A 20,549-nucleotide genomic window follows, 5' to 3' on the forward strand; every position below is an offset into this window, starting at 1 on the left:
TTGACTGTGCACTCACTCATGTGTACACTACTTTGCGTGCTTGGTAGTAAATGTGGATTGTTGGAGGGGGGGTATTGTACTGTATATACAGGGACCTCACTGGAGTTCTTTTGTCCCCCTCCCCCACTGAAGAGAGAGGGTTAATTTATTTTTCTTTCAGTGGTGGGTGGGCAAATCCCGCCAGCTGAGAATTATTCAGAGTAATTATCCCCCCTCTTGTTTTCACCAATAGAGGTTTTAGCCCCCCTTCACCCTTTTGTCCTGCCCGGTCACTTGGTCTCCCCGTCCAGCAGAGGCGTTGGGCTCAGGCATCACTCCTGTCAGCATGTTTGTTGCTCAGAAGCTTCAGAAGATAGACACAGGCAGTGTTTTGGGACATCAGTGTCATAGAGCAACTTGCAGGAATAAGGAGAAGATTCAGTAGAAACACAGGCAGAGGCAGGCAGGCACATTTTCCTCCCTTTTCAGTCAGTCACTCACGCATGAGTAGACATGCGCACGCCGTCTTGGCTTAGTCACACAGCATGTGTCCTTAACCTACATTTGTTCTGCAGACACATTTTTAAAGAGTCTGTCCAGACCGTGAGCGCACATGAGTGCAGCTCTACTTTTTCCCATTTTGCTTCTCACAGTTTCTGCAGCAGGATGTTTTTTTTTTTTTTTTTCTTGCTGTCTTTTGTGAGCTGACAAAACGCAGCTCTTCATGTTTAATGACCCAAGCTCCATCCGTCAGCTTCTCTCCTGTAGAGTGACTTTGCTCCTGTGTCAGTGTCTCATTTCTCCTCCTCCTTCCTCCTGTCTCTCTCTTGTCGCAGCAGCAGCAGCATCTCTCCCCTGCAGTTTGCAGCCTGGCCTGCTGACCTCTTGTCAACCACAGCTGATAAAACCTGACACCTCGTCTAACACCGAGCGGGATCGGTTAACAGTTTTCCCAGGAATCTGCTAGGCCACTTTTTTTGTTTTTACAGCAAGGTTTATAATATGAGGACACTATGCCATATGTTTTGGTTATTTCCATCCCCATATGGTTCTGTCAGTCAAATTATATCCCCAGCCATTTTGCAGAAACTATTCTCTATGGCAACAAATCAGCTCACAGAGTGAAACAGACTCACACGCGTTCAGCTGTTCTTCAGAATGATATTCGAATGAGTGGTCCGAGCATCTGCCTTGATGATATCCTCACATTCATCCGTTATCATCCCCGTGTTGATAGGGCTTCCTGTTCTGCCTCCAGCATAATAATTATAGGCTCCTAATTATGCTGTTAGCTGCCAGGCCTGCTCCAACACTTGGTCATGCATTCTGAGAGGGATTATGGGGAAGTATTTGCCACTAATAGGTTATGAAAGAGTGCCTTCTGTTTGTCGAGGAGACAGCTGGAGAAACTTGAACTGTGAATGGAGCTATGAGCGGTAAGAACGTGAGGCTGTTAATAAAAAAAAAAAAAAATCCAGGTCAAATCGGATATTAAGTGGATGCCCAGAATTGGTTTTAATGTGCCAGAGAAGAAAATAGGTCAGGCGTGGTAGAAAATTTAGAAAGTCATGAAGCAGTGTGTGTTATATTGTATCAACTTCGCTCATCAGTCATGGAGCCATGGTATTTCTGGTCATGCTCACTGTACCGACCCTGTTCTTTTGAACATGTCAACAGGCATCTGATACATGTATTCTGAATTGAGAGTGTAGTCTTTAAAAAGATGACACCCCCTGATACTCAACACCCACCTGTTCCTCCAGACAAGTTGAAATAAATTATTTGATTCATTTGCAGATGATGTTTAAAGTGACTGCAAATAAGAACTGTCATCCCGTCAAACCTTTTCTTACACCCTCTTATTTAGTGACTCACTGTTTCACCGTCTGGTTTTTGAGCCCCTTTTTGCTTTCAGTTTGCTAATAACAGGTCTGTCTGAGTGTCGGGCCTTAGGCCTCAATAGCAGAGTTGCCCTTCATTACCTCCTCCTCCTCGAGTTACTGGAGCTATTGCCTGGAATGGCCTTGAATGAGACACACAGCCAATTTGCATCTGCTGAACTGTCAGATATTTGAGGACATTTACGCACATGCATTCACGCTCGCAGGCAGAGCATCATCAACTGTGTTTTGCTCCTCGCCCTCTCATACACAAACACTTTTTAAGAGACATATAAACACACGCACACACTTGTTCCACAGCTGAGTTATGCACGCGTGCGCGCGCACACACACACACACACACAGAGTTGTTGGGCATCTGTTGTAGGAGGAAGCTAATGAGCAGTGCATGGTTCAGATGGGATATAAGCGAGGGGAATGGAAACCCTGTTGCTGTAGAGATGGTTTCCCATGATCCCCTCAGGCTGCACAGCACCGCCAGTTCCAGAGTAATTCATTGTGACGGCTCTTCCTCTAGCGCCCCTTCTGACCTCACAGGGGTGCTGCGTCCTTCCTCCCTTACACTCCCATCGCTCACTCAGGTGGGCTCATACCATGCATATTTCATACACAATCCACAGTGCAGAAGCACTGTTTAGCCATGGGCCATAGGAATGGCTTAGCATTAGTGGGATGGCTTACAGTAATACATGCACAGCATACATACACAAAACTCCCCACAGACTCGTGCATAATTTGGGGCAACCCAAACAAGCCTGCTCTCTTAGTGAATTCAGGTGTGCACCCACTAAATACAGTGTTTACACAGTTACTGCACGTCATACCGCAGCCTTTATATTATCATACAAATAACAAGGGCAGCACGGTGGTTAGCACTGCTGCCTCACAGTAAGAAGGTCCTGGGTTTGAATCCACCATCTGCTTGGAGCCTTTCTATGTGGGTTTTCCCACTGTCCAAAAAACTGGAGTTAGTGAAGATTCAAAATTGACAATAGGTGTGAATTGTTGTCTGTCTCTTGTTTTAGCCCTGTGACAGACCAGCGACCTGTCCAGGGTGCACCCTGCCTCTTGCCCTATGGCAGCTGGGATATGCTGCAGCCAACCACCCCCCACCCCACCCAACTCGGCCCTGCATTTGATAAGCAGAAGAAAATGGATGTAAATAACAATTAGCCTTTGTTCTCATTCAGTGTAAACATGAAGTATTTGTGTAGTCAACAGCAGGAGAAGGGGAATTCCAGTAAGGTATGCAAAGATTGCACTGCAGCTAAATCTAAGGTATCACCCAGTGAGGAGACAGACAGCTTGTGTCTCTCTAAATAAATAATTATATTTTGTCTCGCCACCTTGAACATGTTCAAGAATCTTGGCTTTAGCAGAATGAAGGAAAGCTTTGCTGCTGTCAGGTTGACACATTATCTGCACATATATATAGCTCAGTGCACTGGGCGAAATCCTTAATGCGCTCTTTGTTTCTCACTGCGAAAGCCTGCTTCCATTTATGGGGCTAATGTGGATCGCTTTCCCACAATCTGTTTTCTTCCTTTGTTCTTTTGTTCATCTGTCACTGAGACCCAGCCGATCAACCTTCCTTGTCTTTCATCACGTTGTTGTGGTATTCGCTTCTCCCTTGGTGCAGTAATGTAAACACACGTAATTAGTTTTGAAGAACTTTTTAGATGGATGCACAATCGCGGGATTACCAAAATTATAACTATCAGGTGCTTTGTCACAACGTGTTCATTGCTGCCTATTTGTCTCACTTCTACCTCATGTTATGAGCTGCTCTGACAGTAGTGTCGCTATTAACTGTTAATGAACCTTTGATTAAAAAGCGCTGCGAGGACTTGAATTACTGGGGTGAGTCCAGGACAGCGGTTTGCTGATGTAAGCTGACCCACTAAAGTGGTAAATGTGGAGTCATAGGGCTGTCACAACGATGTTCCCCACTCTACCCTCATCCCTGCTGCATCCATTAGCGTCGTCATGTGTCGCATGAGGACAGGCCGACCACTTAACTCAATTTTTCCTCCTGTCCTTCTCCTCAGTTATTCCCCCTGTCCTCTTGTGCTCCCTTCCTCCTCCCGCTTACAGGCTTTTTCTGTCTCTTCTGCCACTACAGGGTTAGAGAGTGGAGGTGTGATTTTGAAGGAACCTGTCTCTGAAGGGGAGATTGAGAGCTCTTCGCTGGTCACATTGCGCTGTGATATTGATGGGCATCCACGGTGAGTCTCCTACTACTTCCAAGTTTAAAATTCCCAAAGTTAAGAATCACGTCAGAGACAGTACTCAAAACTATTTCTTTCCCTTGTCCTCTACTTCGGATCTCCACCGCCCCTTTCTCCCATCTTCTCCTAAATCTCTCTCACGCCCATCCACTTTAATGCTCCCGCTTCTCAGGCCGACATGCCAGTGGTTCAAGGATGGAGTGAAACTGACGGAGAAAACTCATCAGATCAACAATAAAGAGAGGACGCTCACCTTCAACAATGCCAGTCCGGACGATAATGGCCTCTACTACTGTTGCGCCAAAAATGCAGCTGGGCACGTCTGCAGTAACAACAACTACACTCTCAACGTTATAGGTGTGTGTGACCTTTTCATCTTCATCCACAACAAAATAACCGAACATCCAAGAATCAATTCTGCAAGAATATAAAACTGAGAAAATCAAGATATGATTATGTTAGAGAAACTACAAACTGATGTCTCTCACAGTTTGCCCTGTAAAATGATAGCGCATTCATTTTGATTACTTTGTTTTGAAGCGTGTTAACTGATCCACCAACTGATTGTAGGTCACTAATTAAAGGTTTTCAGGATGTAGTGAGTTTTCCACATTTCCGCACCTGGAAATGGCGATGACTGGATGCGTGTGTAAAGACCATTAGAGGAAGCAGAAAGAAGTTAGTGTGTGTAATGTGATTACCTCAGAGTGTGTTAGCACTTTCCTCCCACGCCAGCCACACATACAGAACAAGATGTAATATTTTTTTAAAGGTCAATAACAGCGGCTTCCTCAGCAGCAGGATCTTTATATAACAACTACATCTGCTGCAGTTTATTGTGTAGGTAGGATCTTTCCTACAAGCTCTCAGTGTGCTGTTTACTGTGTGTTTGTCCCCTGTGTATTATGCTTGCAGTACAGCACCTAATCGGCATTAGAAACCTGATGCCCCGTTCCGCTTCATAGCCACCTGCAACACAGAGACACCGGGTTAGCACCTGGGTTGAGAAAGAAAGGGTAATTGTTCAGTTTCAAGTTACGGTGTCACCACCCTCTGCTCTTCTGTAGGGCTTCACCATAAGGAAAAGACTGACAGATTTAAACTGGTTTTCAGTGCACACTCTTTCAGATCTTAGGCTGAGGCCTTCCCACTGACTTCCTGGGTGGGCCAGGTGTGCTTTGAATGCACGCCATTCTTTATCTTCACTTGAACCACTCGCACGTCCTAAAACTGCTACTGGCACCATTCCTCCAGTAATTCTGCTGATACTCACGAATAAACCTGGATTAGGGGTGTTTTCCTGTTCTCTTTTTATGTGTGTGTCTGTGTGTGTGTGTTTTAGCTCAGCGACCTTCAGCTTTGCATTTGAGGTATAACAATTTTGTAAAATCTTTTGTGGCGATTACTCCTCCTTTAGGTTGTACTGTACCAAATCTGAAGTTTTGGCAGGCCAAAGCAGAGATTAGAAAGAGACCAATGAATATGAATAATAGAAAAAATGCAGCGGTTGAAGCATTTTGCAGGCAATTTAAAACTCGCTGCAAAATCCTGCAACCGCTGTTTTTAATAATACAAAAGCAGCCTTAAATCACATATCAAATCAACTCTGTTTTCCAGGGATGGCTAGCTTATGGACCATTGCAGAAAAGAAAGAGATGATCTGTTATGTGTGATTCTATGATCCATAAGAGGAATAAAGAGGATACAATAGTCCATATCAGCTGCAGGTTCTGTTCTCTGACCTCATTAAGTCTGTCCTGGGGGCCCCTGTGGTGTTGACACACTGCCACCTGTACACTGCTGGCTCACCAGCCTCCTGCTGCTGCTGTTGGCAGCTTTTAATAAACCCCAGAGTACTTTGGTGTGATGCACGAGCATCCACGCAGATGGAACTTGATGGTCTGTTGCCTGTAATCATACAGATGTTCTACCTCTCTAACAGATAAGAGTTTCCCGCGGCCGGTGGTCACTCCTGAGGACCAGGTGGTGCTGAGGAACGCGGAGGCCGTGTTCCACTGCCAGTTCACTGCAGTGCCGGCTCCCTCGTTGGAGTGGTACCACGATAACGAGCTGCTGGTAAACAAGTCTCGGTATGTTGATTGCTAAATCCTTCCTTCCATGTCACTGTTTTGTTTCTCCTCATACAGTGTTGTGTAAAGGTCTTGAGTCACCCCTCATTTCTTTATATTTTGTTTCAAAGGAGCCAGACTTTGTTGTAATTAAAGTGGTCTTGAACAATAGTTCTCTGGTTTTTCTGAAGATCTTTTGAAGTTTTTCTTTGGACATTGGCTGCGTGTAGATTATTTAAGCATAAAAAAGGGACCTGACTCAAGAGATGAACCGGTGTTGTGTCTACACAGACAACTTAGCAAAGAACTAATTTTGAATTGTGTCTTTAGATACTTTGTTACAAGCAGCCTTTTTGCAAAAAAGACATCATTTGCTCCTATTTCTATATTAAAATTTATGTAGGATGCCAAAGATTGCACAAAAAACAATGAGGAAACTGGACAAGTGGAGCAAAGACCTGACACAGGACCCGAGAGATGCATCTGGCCCTTCAATTGATCCATCTGGTGTTCACAGAAAAGCTTCATCAGATATGGTCTCAGTGGAAAGGTGGCTGTCAAGAAGCCATTCTTAAGGCGGGAAACAGGGAGAAAAGGCTTTATGCTTGCACGTGTGTCAATAAATCACCGCACCTATTTCCCACAAGCAAAATCTATAGAAATTAGAGGTGGCTCAAGACTTTTGCACAGTGTACATCTAACCCCTTCAACTCTTCCTCTTCCATCGTGCATCCACTCCATTCTCATCACTTCTTTCCTTCTTCTCGCCATTATATAAGCACAAGTGCAGTGTGTCTGAATCTGCAGCAGTTGGTATTCCTTTGAGCCCAATGAGGTGGAACCCCGGCATCAGGCTCTCGCCTTTCTGTGCACTGTTTCAACAGGGGCTTAAAATAAATTGCACATTAAGGAACGTTATTACTGGAAAAGAACACTATAAAGTTTTTCTCCAGTCTGTACATCACTGGAACAAAGCCTATCAGAGGAAACGTTGCAGGTCTCCAACGTCTATGTTCTGAGAAGAAAAAACCCTCGAGCTACAGTCGGCTTACTAGCCTATCCCCATATATATATATATATATATATATATATATATATATATATATATATATATATATATATATATTAAAAAATAGAGAGAGAGAGACATCATAATAACCAATTTCTATACATCATGCCAGCTCTCACAGCACTTCATGCTTATACATGAGCCTGTTCCACACAGAGAGTACAACCCTGGTTTTCTATTTTAAAGTGATTACTGAGCTCATTGAGCTGGGAGGTCAATGCCTCCAATATCAATAGTTAATCATTTGTGTAATGAGGCTGTGAGATGCGGGTTTGGTCACATAGGGTAGTGATGACTCGGCTACGGTATTGCAGAGGCATCGGTAATAAGCATGAAAACCTAGCCTCTTTGTGGCCACGCTATTTCACGCCATCCTGATGCTTTGTGTAATTCTTGTTTATTGATGTGGACTGATTATAATCCCAAAGTTACGCAGCTCTCTGCAGCGATATGATCTGTGTTGGCACTTCAGCTGTTTAGATAACCTCCCCTAGCGTAATGAATGAATAACTGATGTAGACTGTTTTTCCAAATGTGTGAAACCAAGAACAAATACACCAGCTTAAGCTTCAGGCTGTTTTCTGCAGCCAGATTCTGCCTCACAGGTCAAACGTGTTAAGCCATACTTGTGATTTCCTTTAAAAAGCAGTCTTTGCTCATTTTGTTTTGTAGTTATTTTAGACCGTTTCCACAGCTCAGACGGAAATGTACACGAGCTCCCAAAGCTCATTTCCCTCTTGCTCCTGAACAAAGAAGAAGGGATGACACAGAAAAATCACCTTTCCTGAGGGAATCTACTGTGGAACCAGATATTCTTACATGAGTCCTGCTTTTGGAAAACTCGTCTCGGGGAATGCAGATCATCCAACAGTGCCTTTCCTTATTCCTCTCTACATATTTGTTTTTCCCAGGAGCTCTGCAGTGACTTTGGATCTTCTGTTTTTGCTTCTTTTCTGTCTTCCCTGAAGCTGGCTTAAGGTCTGCCTTTAATTACTCCTCATTCTGTCCGTCACTGACACTGATACTCCCATCGGCCTGACAGACTCCTGGGGACAGCTGTCAGGACAAGCCTCCTGAAGCATGAGATTTTTTTTTAATTAACTCAAAATGTAGGACACATTTCTTGTTTTGTGTTCGGTGGACCGATTCTTAGTATTTACCTCTACGTATTTAAAGCAGCAGATGGTTTGGGTTTACTGAGTCTGGCCAAATTAGAATAAAAAAAGAGAGCCTATGTCAAAAAGTCGTAAATTTTCAGGCACTTTTCTTGTACTGTGTGGCAGAGCGTCTACGTGTTCTCTACGCAGCCCTGAATAACGGCTAAGAAAGGTTTGCAGATGTAGTCTGAGAAAGATCTGGGCGATGTTAGTTGTATTTGTGCAGAAATCCTTCCTGTACTGTTCCTGTTTCCTATACAGATAATTTGCAAAATGTTATTTGTTGGTCAGTGATTGAGAGAAATTGTTTCTTTCTCTTCTTCCACAGAGTGTTCCTTCTAACCAACGGGACACTGCTGATCACCCAGGTCAAGCCCAGGAATACGGGAACCTACAAATGCATCGGCCGTGGGCTCAGAGGATCACCCGTTACGCTGGAGGCATCTCTCCTCATAGCTGGTACAAAACACGCAGGCACATACAAAATTCCAGCTGTTGAATTGGGAGCAAAAAATGCCAGAAACACCTGTTATTCTGTAATCTGAGTGAAAGGGGCTACATATGCATACTGCCCCCCATCTCTCCTTCTCTTATCCCCCCTCCCTCCTCCTTCTTCTGCCGCTTTCACTTAGTGCCAGATCTCTCCGATGATAATCACATTCCCTTATTGACATCCGGCCCAGCTGTATCCACCACCACTCGCTGTACAGGAGCATTTTGCTGCTTCCTCTTCATATTGTTTCCTCTCACAGTCCAGCTGTTTTTTTGTTTTTTATGTTTTTTTTTTTTTTTCAAGCTTATTTAGCCCATCAAGTTTCCTCCAAAGTGAACAGCACCTGGCACTCACTTTAAACAAGCAGTAGATGTTACATTAGATAACGCACCAGTATGACTCAAACAGGGTAATGAGTAGTGTAATTAGGAGGTTGTGAAATGTCGAACGTCATTAAAACCTGCTGCTGCTGCTGCTTTCTTTGCATGAAATAACTGTTTCTATAGTGACAAGCATTATAAATCACTGTAAAGTGAAAATGAAAGATTAAATAAAACTTTATGGTTGAGCAAAAAAAGAAAAAAGAAAAAAAAAGAGGTTCTGATACGAGCGAGGAAAACAGAATTATACACAAGTCCGAACACATTGAAGCTGTTTTAATATTGTGCATGCAGTAACAGGGCCAGCTCTTTCCCTGTGACGCGTCTTCCAAAATAACTTCTTGAAACAACTTTTAAACGGCTCATTGAGGTTCAAACTACAACAAGATCGCTGCAGTATCTTCTCATCTTACTAATCAGCCAGCTTTTTGGAATGCAAGTGCACGCATGTCAAATATTTTTGGATAAGCTCAAGGCTAAAATTTCTTTGCATTTCAGTGTCCCAAGCACCCCCCCCACCCCCCAGCAGCCTCTTTTCTCCCCCAAGGGTTTTGGATTAACAAGGTACAACGGTATCTGCAGTTTTAACCCAGTGAACCACAGCTCCATTTAAATACCTTAATTCACTTAATCTGATGCTAATCCCTGCAGGCATTATAGGGGATTGTGTCACAGTAGAATTCTGTGTTTAGGGACAAGTTGAAACAGTCACTCCATCGTAGCTCCACCTCATTCATTTCACTGCCCTCCCTCTTCTCACACCTCCACGGCTCTTTCATCTGCTGAGAAATGTGTTTTCTTCTCATTAATTGTTTTAGATCTTTGACTCTTAGAAGGTCGTAGCCACTGACCAGCTTTCAGAGCACTGTTGGCCGATAAAGTACTAATGACTTCCATCTGGGAGGCCTTGTGAGTCTCGGCAGCACAGATCCCATTCCATTTTCTGTGGAGGAGCTGCCAGTGTTGATATAACCCACCTCACACAAGCCTGAGTTAATTCCCAAGCTAAGAACAACCTATAGTCTTAGTTCTCCTACTGTGCACTTTGTTCTTTAATTATTATGGTGCGCTCTTCAAGTCAGAGGACTTATCTTAACAAGACAGGAAATCTTTTCCTAAAGCTGTGAGTTGGAATTAAATGTTCTTAGGGCCAGTCCTGAAATTCAAAATCTGTTTACACTTCACTGGCTTTGAACACAGGCCGATGATGGTTAGCGCTCCTCGGTAAGTTAAAATCCGTGTCGGCATTTGAATTGCTGCTTCATTTCTCAACATTTGCTTGCTCTCTCTTGTCCCCACTACAGAAATAGAAGACATGGTGCCCAAGATATCAAAGGTTTTCACAGCAGACACCATGCAGCGGGTAGCCTGTAAACCCCCGCGTGGCAGACCTCAGCCAGAGGTGTGGTGGGAGAGAGAAGGTCTCCGGGTGCCCACAGAGGGCAGAGTATACCAAGATGGGATGGATCTGGTCTTCAGTCCCACAGAAAAGGGGGATTCAGGCACCTACGTCTGCGTGGCCGAGAATAAGGCTGGACGCAGGACGCAGGAGGTCACCTTCACCGTGGCCAGTAAGTCCTACTTAGACCACTTTCAGTACACCCTAAATTCACTTTAACTAAGGGCACAAAGTGCTTTGAAAGTGGTGGGAAAATGTCATCTGCATGTCTAGATTGAGCTTTTCAAAGTTTATAATGTAACTATGATGATGTGGGTATTTGTAAAGAAGATGGGATCTTGTGAAAGATGGAATAATGATGAATAATGGGAAGTAAAGGAGTGTTTTTGGACTGAATTACTGCTGAAGTGCCCCAAAGTTGTTTTAATAAAATTGTGAACCCCTTTGGATCCTAGGCTGAAGAAGCAAACTTCTGGTTTTTGTATAACCAGAAGTAACCATATTTGTAGGGGAGGACAGACTGCAAGCTTGCTAAGTTTATATTCCTTCGGGGGAGTCCTGTGTAGGTAAAGAGTTGTTGTCTGTGTCAACAGCTCCCCCAGTGTGGGTGGAGATGCCAATGGACCGCCATTTGGAAGAGGGTAAACCAGGTTACCTCCACTGTCACGCTCAGGCCAACCCCCAACCTGAGGTCACCTGGTTCCGGAGCGCCAACATGATTCAGCCCGAGGTGGGTCTTTACATTTATCATCATCTTTTTTTTTTCTTTTAATGTCATACTGAGGAAAACTGGTTTAATTGTGCCTTCAGAGATTTAATAAAAATGTTTTTATTTTTGGTCTCACCAGGATATTCGTTTTAAGATATTCCCTAACGGGACTCTCAGGATCAACAACGTGGAGGTCTACGACGCACATGTGTACAGCTGTCAAACCACAACTGTGGGCGGACAGCTGACCGGGAAAGCTAAAGTTACTGTGCTTGGTAAGCTACTTAGCCGATCAATATATACAGTAGATTACACTTTCTTCACTCAGAATCTATTTGAAGTTATTCCCCAGACATAAAGATGATGTGTAGTGAGTGAGGGTGTGATGAGTAATACAACACTGAGATGAAAAATAAATACAGTGTGGTCATGGCTGTGGGCTTGCGTGTGCGTTTTTCTAAAACAGGACTCTAATGTTGTGTATCTGGGCATCCTGAGGAACACCCACAGAGGTGTAAAATGTGACTCACGCACAGCAGCTTTATCTTAGCCTCCATTTTAACATGGTATCTCCATGATAAATTCCTGTCTGCTGCTGTAGCATTGCTGTCACAGAAGGCGCAGCCTGTCATGGTTTTTTCAGGTCGAGCTGTCTATTTATATGATCTCAGCCTCTGATAGGCCTCAGCTTTTATACTCGTCAGATCTGTGTGCTCGTCATGCCTGTTACCACATTTTCCCGAATATGTGTGAACATGATTTGCATCAGCTTAGTGTCATCTGCGTGTGACGCGTGTGGTGTTTTCACTTGTGTTTCAGAGAAACTGAAGTTCACCCCAACCCCGCAGCCTTCCCAGTGCTTGGAATTGGACAAAGAGATCACCATCCAGTGCTCCGCTAAAGGCAGAGAGCCCCCCACCATCCGCTGGACCAAAGCAGGTGTGCTGCCACTGGCTTGACCTCTGCTTGCTGTATCTTCAGATCAAATGAGGAGTGGCTGTTACATTTCATCCAAAACCCTTTAGTACCCATCAATTCTTCAATGCTTATGATGAGAAATGCTATTTCCACAAAAATATGTAGCAGCCTGCGCAGAATAAACAAAGTGTGGTGATAATTTATCATCTCACATCATTTCCCTCCCACCATGTGCAGTAGCCAGGATGGAGTCTAAGTAACCACTTAAATCCCACATGGATTACCAGACCAGCCCTACCAACCTCTCTTGTCTCCTGTGTGTCTCTCTGCCTCCCCCTGCAGACGGAGGAGAGCTGCCTCCTCACGTAGAGCAGAGAAACGGCCAGCTCCATTTCACCAAAGTCACTCGAAGCGATGCTGGCAACTACACCTGCATCGCCTCCAACAGCCTCCAGGGGGAGATCCGAGCCTTGGTGACCCTCACTGTAGCCGGTAAACCGCTCACTTGTCATCCTGGGAGCAGGGAGTAGTGAAAGAAAGGGTCACGCCACCATATTAGTCATCAGCCCCACATCGAATGGACTTGTGGTCTTGGTACATGTGAGGGTGGTTTTATAACAAGGCGGTCCCAGATCATTGTCATTAAGTTTCAAACACAGCAGCATTTTATTGAGTAGTTGGCGGCCTTTTTATAGACTAGTAATGAATTGCATTTGGGTTGTAGATTATCAGAGAGGATCTTAACCACAATCACCACAGCCTTTAAAAGGAGGTGTTGTGGTTGTGGTTACAGTGTTGTATTAAGTGTTGTATTGAGATTCTGCTTGTTTCTCTCTCTCTGTGTGTGTGTGTGTGTGTGTGTGTGTGTGTGTGTGTGTGTGTGTGTGTGTGTGTGTGTGTGTGTGTGTGTGCTTTTTGTGCACAAATAGTGTACGTTCACTTCAAAGTTGAACCCGACAATACAACGGTGTACCAGGGGCACACCGCAATCCTTCACTGTCAGGCCGTTGGCGACCCCGAGCCTCACATCCACTGGATTATTAAAGACAAGGCACTGGACATCAGTAAGAACAGGAGGTAAATGAAACAGTCTTTTACACAGCTCAGCCATCATGGATTAGGATGGCACAGTTGACACAACTTACTATAGCTCCAGGTCCACACATTCACTGTGGATTTAGCTTGTGCTAACATAGTGTTATAGCCTTGTTTTCCAGCAGAATGTGCCAGAGCAAATGACGTGATGGTCTAATTTGGGGTGATTTTTAAAAACTAGGACTGCTCAAGAAAAAAAATCATAATCAGTTCTTTTGGTGTTTTGGTTGTAGAGACTGCAAATATTAATTTACTTTGAAAGCATCACACATTTCTTGAACTTCACAAAAAAACAAAAAAAGAAAACCTCACATTTGTTTCTTAAGTAGCACATTGGACACAGTGGACATTAAGACCTCCACATTTTTCTATCCCACTCCTCGTTTCTTCCAGGTTCCACAAGATGCCCAATGGCTCCTTAGTGATCAGGGATGTGACCACAGATGACACCGGCAGGTATACCTGTGTGGCCGGAAACAGCTGCAGCATCAAAGACCGCGTGGCTCAGCTGTATGCAGTGGGTGAGTCTGACACGCTCGCGCGTACTTGCATACACAGGCTTGCTTTTATCAGGAACAAATGGGAACACAATCACAAGTGTAGGATGAAGGCTTTAATTAAACCTTCACCCTCTGTCTGTCATCCATGCGGACAGGTTAATAACCACGGCCACGTCTCTGACGCCACGGCTGTCACTGAGGTGATGGGATTGGGCAGAGGCTGGATCTAATAAAGCTTCACACTCTGTGGCTCCTTGCGCGCCCATTAAAGCTGAAAATTGCAGTCACACACTAACACTCGTGTCCCATATCACCTCGTTTTCTCCCAAAGTAGCAGAATGGCATTCAAGCTTTTTTTTTTTTTTTAAGGAGACAATTAAATTTAGATGTTTGTCACGCCTTGTAAAACCTAGATTGTATACTTTTAAGTCATTTTGTGGTTTTAACTGCGTTAACATTCAGCAAAAATACCTTTTAATCATCCACTTCTTCAGTCTTATTTTTAAAAATCCTATTCTAGGAAACATTTAAGTTTGCATTCATATCTATACTGAAATGGGTACTTAAACATCACAATGAAAGATGTAACAGTATTTTGATGCTTTTAAGATCTGCACGCAATAACTGCATTTTACTCAGTGCTTATTTTCACCTGTGCCAAACAGACAAACCGGTGCATTTCCCCAGTGAAGATGAGGATAAGGCTCCTTACAAGATGATCCAAACAATCGGCCTGTCAGTGGGAGCGGCTGTGGCTTATATCATTGTGGTCCTGGGACTCATGTTCTACTGCAAGAAGAGACGCAATGCCAAAAGAATGCAGAAGGGCCAAGATGGAGAGGAGCCCGAGATGGAGTGCCTTAATGGTAAGACTGTTGATAAATTCATGGTTGGGCAGTTATAAAATCATCTTGTAGGTTATTCCAGTTGTTCCCCAAAGTCTTGATGAATTTTCAGGGCATTTGCTGCCATCTTGTGTTTATTCTATTTATTACACGTATTGTGGAAAATGCCCCAAATTATTTCTGTGCAGAGCAACAAGTATCAGTTTGTTTTCTTTGTTCCATTTACTGTATATACACAATACATTTCAAACATATGAAATAAAACATAACTTAAATAGGTTTTTATTAATATTTGATCCAGTTGTAGATATGTACTACATCTGTGACCTTTGACTCAGTGAGATGTTCACGTGTCTTCATCAGGAGGAGCTGTTCAACAGAATGGCCACACCACTGCTGAGATCCAGGAGGAGGTAGCACTCACCAACATGGGTACCGTGGCAACAACGGAGAAGCGCCACAGCCACGTCAACAACGATAAGCTCCACTTTCCTCGGGCAAACCTACAGACCATCACGACTTTAGGTAGATTAGTCTTTACATGTATGTATTCACTCAAAATGAACATCATTGTGGACAAAAAACAGATGCATTTCGCTTTGCATCACCACTGTTTGCTCAGGTAAGGGGGAGTTTGGGGAGGTGATGCTATCCAAAGCGAAGGGAATCGAAGAGGGCGAGGAGGAGACGGTGGTGCTCGTGAAGAGCCTGCAGACCAGAGATGAACAGCTGCAACTCGACTTCCGCCGTGAAGCCGAAATGTTTGCCAAGCTGAGCCATCCCAACGTTGTCCGCCTGCTGGGCCTCTGCAGGGAGGCGGACCCTCACTACACAATCCTAGAGTACTATGACCTGGTAATCTCACAGAAACACAAACAAACACACAAGAACTGCAGAAATCTGGTTTGTACCTGACACAGCGCTCTCTGTTTTTGCTTTTCAGGGAGATCTAAAGCAGTTCCTGAGAATTTCCAAAAGCAAAGATGACAAAGTCAAGACTCAGCCTATCAGCACCAAGACCAAAGTAAGTGGTGAACTCTGACTGACAGAAACCATGGAAATGAACAGAAATGGAAACGTGGACCTATTATGCCCAGCTCTCTGTATCATATGGCCTTCAGCCACAATCCACTCTCTGACACAAGCCATTTATCTTCTTTAAGGTCTCTGTCCCTTAAAGCTAACTTTCCTCTGATTGGCTGCCCCTTGAAAACAGAAGATTTGCTGTACTCATAGTCAGAGCTGTGCACCTGCGAAGGTTATATTAAGGATTTTGCAGTCTTTGCAAAATGATGTTACCTTAAACCATTAAACTTAGCTTAAGTCTAAACACACAAATAAACCCATTTTATGTTCTTTGTACACAAAGAAATAGGAAGTAGTGGTTTTACTGTCAGTTATGATTATTTTTGACCTTTCACCTCTCGCAGTAATCACTGTGAGGTTACAAGTTAACCATTGAAGAATTGTTGAACTTTGCAACCACAGCACACTCGCTGTAACTTCCTCTTCTGTGTGTCTTTTTTCCTCTTTCCCTCCAGGTTTCCATCTGTGCTCAGGTGGCTCAGGGGATGGAGCACCTTTCCAATCACCGCTTCGTTCACAAAGACCTCGCCGCCCGAAACTGCCTGATCAACAGTCAGAGATGTGTCAAAGTGTCAGCGCTCAGCCTCAGCAAGGACGTTTATAACAGGTCTGTTTAAAAAATTAAAAAGAAGACCACTGCAGTTACAATAAAATAAAGTCCCTTCTCAGTAGAACCAGCACTTAATATTTCCATCTCCTTGCCATTTCTCTTCTGTTCACATGCATAGTGAGTACTACCACTACAGGCAGGCATGGATCCCGCTGCGCTGGCTCCCAACAGAGTCTGTGTTTGAGGACGACTTCTCCACCAAGTCTGATGTGTGGGCCTTTGGAGTGTTGATGTGGGAAGTATTCAGTCATGGGGAAATGCCATACACCAAACTCAGCGATGATGAAGTGCTAGAGGGTGAGTTTGATGCTGCGGCAGATTATTTTTACTCCAGGTCCTGATTCAGCACTCTTAAAAACATCACGAGAAGATAAAAAGAGACTCTCTGTTGGTTATTGACTCACTCCGTCTATCTGATCTCTTTTTTTTGCAGGTCTCAAGGGAGGAAAGCTGAAGCTACCCCTTCCGGACGGATGCCCCTCTAAAATCTACAAGCTCATGGTCCGCTGCTGGGCGCTGAGTCTCAAAGAGCGCCCCTCCTTCACCGACATCGTCCACGCCCTGGGAGAGCTACCCTCCGACAGCAAAGTCTGAAATGACCAATCATCCCACAGCAGAGAGGAACTGTTACCAACTCTGCCCCCCCCCCTCCCCTAAAATAGAGACAGGAATGCTGGATTTAGTCTCACACATTTCAGGAAAGAGGGTTGAGATAGAAAAAAAAAAAAAAGCAGAACAAAAAAAACAAACTTTTATTTTTTATGCATTTCAAAAATTTGAGTGTGGATTAGACTTCTTTGCTATATCAGTGGAACCGCACTCACCTTTGTATGAATGGCTTCATGCGAGCAGTGCCAGGAGTTTGCCTTCACCACAGCATGGATGATCCTCCCCCTCCAGCCTCAGTCTGTGGCTCCACTGTGACCCCGCCTGTCTGCGGCCGTTTAGTTTCACGGAGCCTCACAACCTCAGTGCCTCTGGCCCCCCCCACCTCCACACACACACGTGTGCACGCACACACACACACTCGCACTTAAACTGTGTAGGAGTGATGGTGCTTTCGCTGGCTCTGATTAGTAGAAAGGATTTGCCTGAAATTTCACTTCACCGCTTAACTCCTTGGAGTTTTCTCATAAATCTAAAAAGGATATTGAAGAGAAAGTGGGACATGATGTGACTTCAGTGGAGCGTTGAAACCTCTATAAATATCAGCCTCTTAGGAGTGTGTCGAGTGAGGTCATTTTAACTGGTCTGTTTCCACTTGCAATTACATTGAGCCGCATCCTGAGTGTGCCACCCTAACAGGTACCATACCCTCAAAACGTGTTTGCTTGTGTGTGTGTGTGTGTGTGTGTGTGTGTGTGTGTGTGCTGAACTGTTGTCACTCCAGAATTTTAGGAGCGGGGTTTGCATGAAGGTTTGTGGAAAACGTAATCAACGTTACAGCAACACTTCAGGAACTTTAAAAAAAAAAAAAAAAAAAAAAAGTTTATAGCCAAGGAATATGTTGAATCGATGAGATTGTGCCAGTGTGGGCTTTATACGGTTTTACAAGTTTGCTCTGTTTGTGTATTAACTTTGAGGTGCTTATAGGTCACTGCTCATGGGCACGTATACCCGTTTTACCACATGAACACCACCATCGTGTCGTCTCGGCTGCAGCAGTGCGGCCCGTCGCCGTGTTTAACCTGCGATATTATCTTCAGAGGTCCAATCACAGTTTCTCTCCTGGTCCAGCTGTTCTGTGCAATGCTGCGAAGCGGACATCACACCAGGCAGTGTGTACATAATGTAGAAGCCTTGCACTAACTTCACTTAAAAGTTTATCTCTCTTTATTTCTATATCATGTTGTGTAGAAGGACATGCAGGTGCCTGTTTATTTATGATGAAGGTCCTGTTTTTTTTTAACTGTTTGTAATAGAAAGGTACTTCTGTGAGGTAGTTATGCTATGTATTCATTCTCACGGTCCATCTCAGTGTGCGTTCAGCTGGATATGCTGACAAAGTACAAAAGAGGTCAAAAGAGTGACTGCAGGTCACCAGTGCTCGTTTAAGTGCCTAGTAAATGAAGGATTATCTTAACTGTTTTCCTCTTTGTTGTCTTTTTTTGTTTTTGTTTTTTTTATATTATCTAATCAAATGCAATGGCCTTTGTTTATGAACCTGTTTTTATATGTTTTTAGTGTAATATTTTGTTTTTATGAATGCTAGGCACTCACAACTAGACCTCCTGTTTTTTTTTTTTTTTTTTTTTTTAAATCTGCTTCAGCACATGTTCACAGTAATCACAGATATATACAAAGCATACATGCTGCTGTCAATAAAGGTTCACAGTGTTTTTACCCAGTTTGTTGTGACAGTCACTGCAGCTTCTAAATGTTCAGCTTGTTTTTAGGTTGATTGCTGCCGTTTGAGTTTATTGGAAACACACACAAGCCTCTACAAATTACTTTTCATAATCTGTGAAAAAAAAACCCCCAACAGAGACTACAAGCAGGAAATCAGGAGTAATAAAAGAATGTGTACTTTATAGTTTGGAGCTGAAGTTTGTAAAACCGCTTGCATGACCTTGTGAAATTACATGTGCTATTTTTACCCTGATCCAAAAAGTCTCTCGGTAGCCACTAGAGGCCGCTGTGCGGTTAAGGATTAAACCTGACTATAGAGGCTTACCAAACCTTTTTTTTTTTTTTTTTTAAATATAATTTGTTTACAGTTTAATGTGATAACTAGCTTTTAAACAAGTTCTCCCCATGGGTCTACGTGCTCAGATTTTAGCTCTTCCTGATTCATTATGGGTCGCCTCAAGTAAACTGTGCGCATTGCGCGTATATTGTAACCTGTGTGGAAAGTTGACTGCTGAAAGTTTAGTAACGTGCAAGAGTGGCTTCACTTTAGATTTGCACACAGCACCCTGGGCATGTCGCTCTTCAGGCCTCGTTCAGCGTGCACGACACATTGAGAAGCAAGAGTAGAAGTTAGTCTGTTAATGCAATTCAATGTCATTTCATAGCAGTGATATTAGAACTATTTTAAAGTGCATTTGCATTTAAGTGAGCTTTTGATTGTCGTAGTAAAAGCGCGTTCACGTTCAATAAAAATCCCCGAAGCATCGCGCCAGCAAATCTTTGGGGAGAACCCAGATGCCGCAAAACTTTGGCATTAGTTTCAACTTGCCTGAAAATCGAGGTGGGTGGAGTTTGTTCCATCATTTCAAAAAAGCACACCAAAGTGCCTCTGACTGATTTTTTCCTGTAACACCTTTTCCCCAGAATACATATTGATATGTTTCAAAGAAAAGCTTGATGGTGACTGACATCAGGGCCTTGCTGCTGGTGCACTTGAAGGGGAGGAAGTCATCTCTGAAGATAGTGGTCACACATTTTATCAGCAGGGCAGCCGCAAGGTCTGGTAATGTGAAGGTGAATAAGATGTAGGAAAAAAAAAAACCTCCCTGAATGCACACTTGCTTAAAAACAGTGGTGTTATTGAGCAAGTTGGTATGAAGCAGGTTTCATCCTCAAGGGATCTGGCGTGTGAGGATAGGTGAGTAGCCTTTGCTTATTCCCTGTTCATGAGTTGACACCTTCAAATTTTTGCTTGCACACAGCCTCATGTCATTGTTATCTACAGTAACTTTGCTGCGCATGCGTTTAACTTCAGTGGAACCAACACATAAATGAAGACGGATTTTTGCAATTCACCTTTCGGGAAAACGTGAGTTGTGTGATACAGTAGCTACAAACTTAGTGTGTTAAAAAGTTGGATGCTTTGTTATTCCGGTGCCTTTTACTTCTCCGCGGTGACGTTGTCGGTTAGCGCAACCATTTTGGTATTTATTCTAATGAGTGTGGTTCATAGACCAATGACAGCACTATTCAGATAATCCTCAGCCAATCCGAGCGCGGCGCTGTGACTCACCAAATAAGGAGAGACAGCACCAAATAAGGAAACATTGTATCTCTTTATAAGGAGGGAAGTAGTTCCATGGCTGAGGTATTACTCCGCTATCGCGTACGCTATTTTAAATTTAGAGGTTTCTGCGCATTTCTGACACACACAAAGAGAAATATTGCAAAATTAACTGAGTGAAATTTTGACGCGTGTACG

At 43.7% G+C, this 20,549-nt stretch overlaps 1 protein-coding gene across 2 annotated transcripts in view; it reads left to right on the forward strand.

Moving 5' to 3' along the window:
- Positions 1–17,951, forward strand: part of ptk7b (protein tyrosine kinase 7b) — a 78,440-nt gene extending 60,489 nt beyond the window's left edge. For both annotated transcript variants that reach the window (XM_030748639.1, XM_030748638.1), the window contains 18 exons: positions 4,003–4,105; positions 4,281–4,465; positions 6,051–6,198; positions 8,732–8,862; positions 10,581–10,847; positions 11,269–11,405; positions 11,524–11,659; positions 12,204–12,323; positions 12,645–12,794; positions 13,232–13,379; positions 13,791–13,918; positions 14,563–14,763; positions 15,106–15,267; positions 15,365–15,597; positions 15,686–15,766; positions 16,284–16,435; positions 16,557–16,735; positions 16,872–17,951. In XM_030748639.1, the coding sequence (XP_030604499.1) occupies positions 4,003–4,105; positions 4,281–4,465; positions 6,051–6,198; positions 8,732–8,862; positions 10,581–10,847; positions 11,269–11,405; positions 11,524–11,659; positions 12,204–12,323; positions 12,645–12,794; positions 13,232–13,379; positions 13,791–13,918; positions 14,563–14,763; positions 15,106–15,267; positions 15,365–15,597; positions 15,686–15,766; positions 16,284–16,435; positions 16,557–16,735; positions 16,872–17,032 (2,822 nt within the window). In that variant the 3' untranslated portion in view covers positions 17,033–17,951. The remainder of the gene's footprint in view (positions 1–4,002; positions 4,106–4,280; positions 4,466–6,050; positions 6,199–8,731; positions 8,863–10,580; positions 10,848–11,268; positions 11,406–11,523; positions 11,660–12,203; positions 12,324–12,644; positions 12,795–13,231; positions 13,380–13,790; positions 13,919–14,562; positions 14,764–15,105; positions 15,268–15,364; positions 15,598–15,685; positions 15,767–16,283; positions 16,436–16,556; positions 16,736–16,871) is intronic.
- The last annotated feature ends 2,598 nt before the right edge of the window (positions 17,952–20,549 follow it).

The sequence above is a fragment of the Archocentrus centrarchus genome, chromosome 15, assembly GCF_007364275.1.
Source record: "Archocentrus centrarchus isolate MPI-CPG fArcCen1 chromosome 15, fArcCen1, whole genome shotgun sequence".
NCBI lineage: Eukaryota > Metazoa > Chordata > Actinopteri > Cichliformes > Cichlidae > Archocentrus > Archocentrus centrarchus.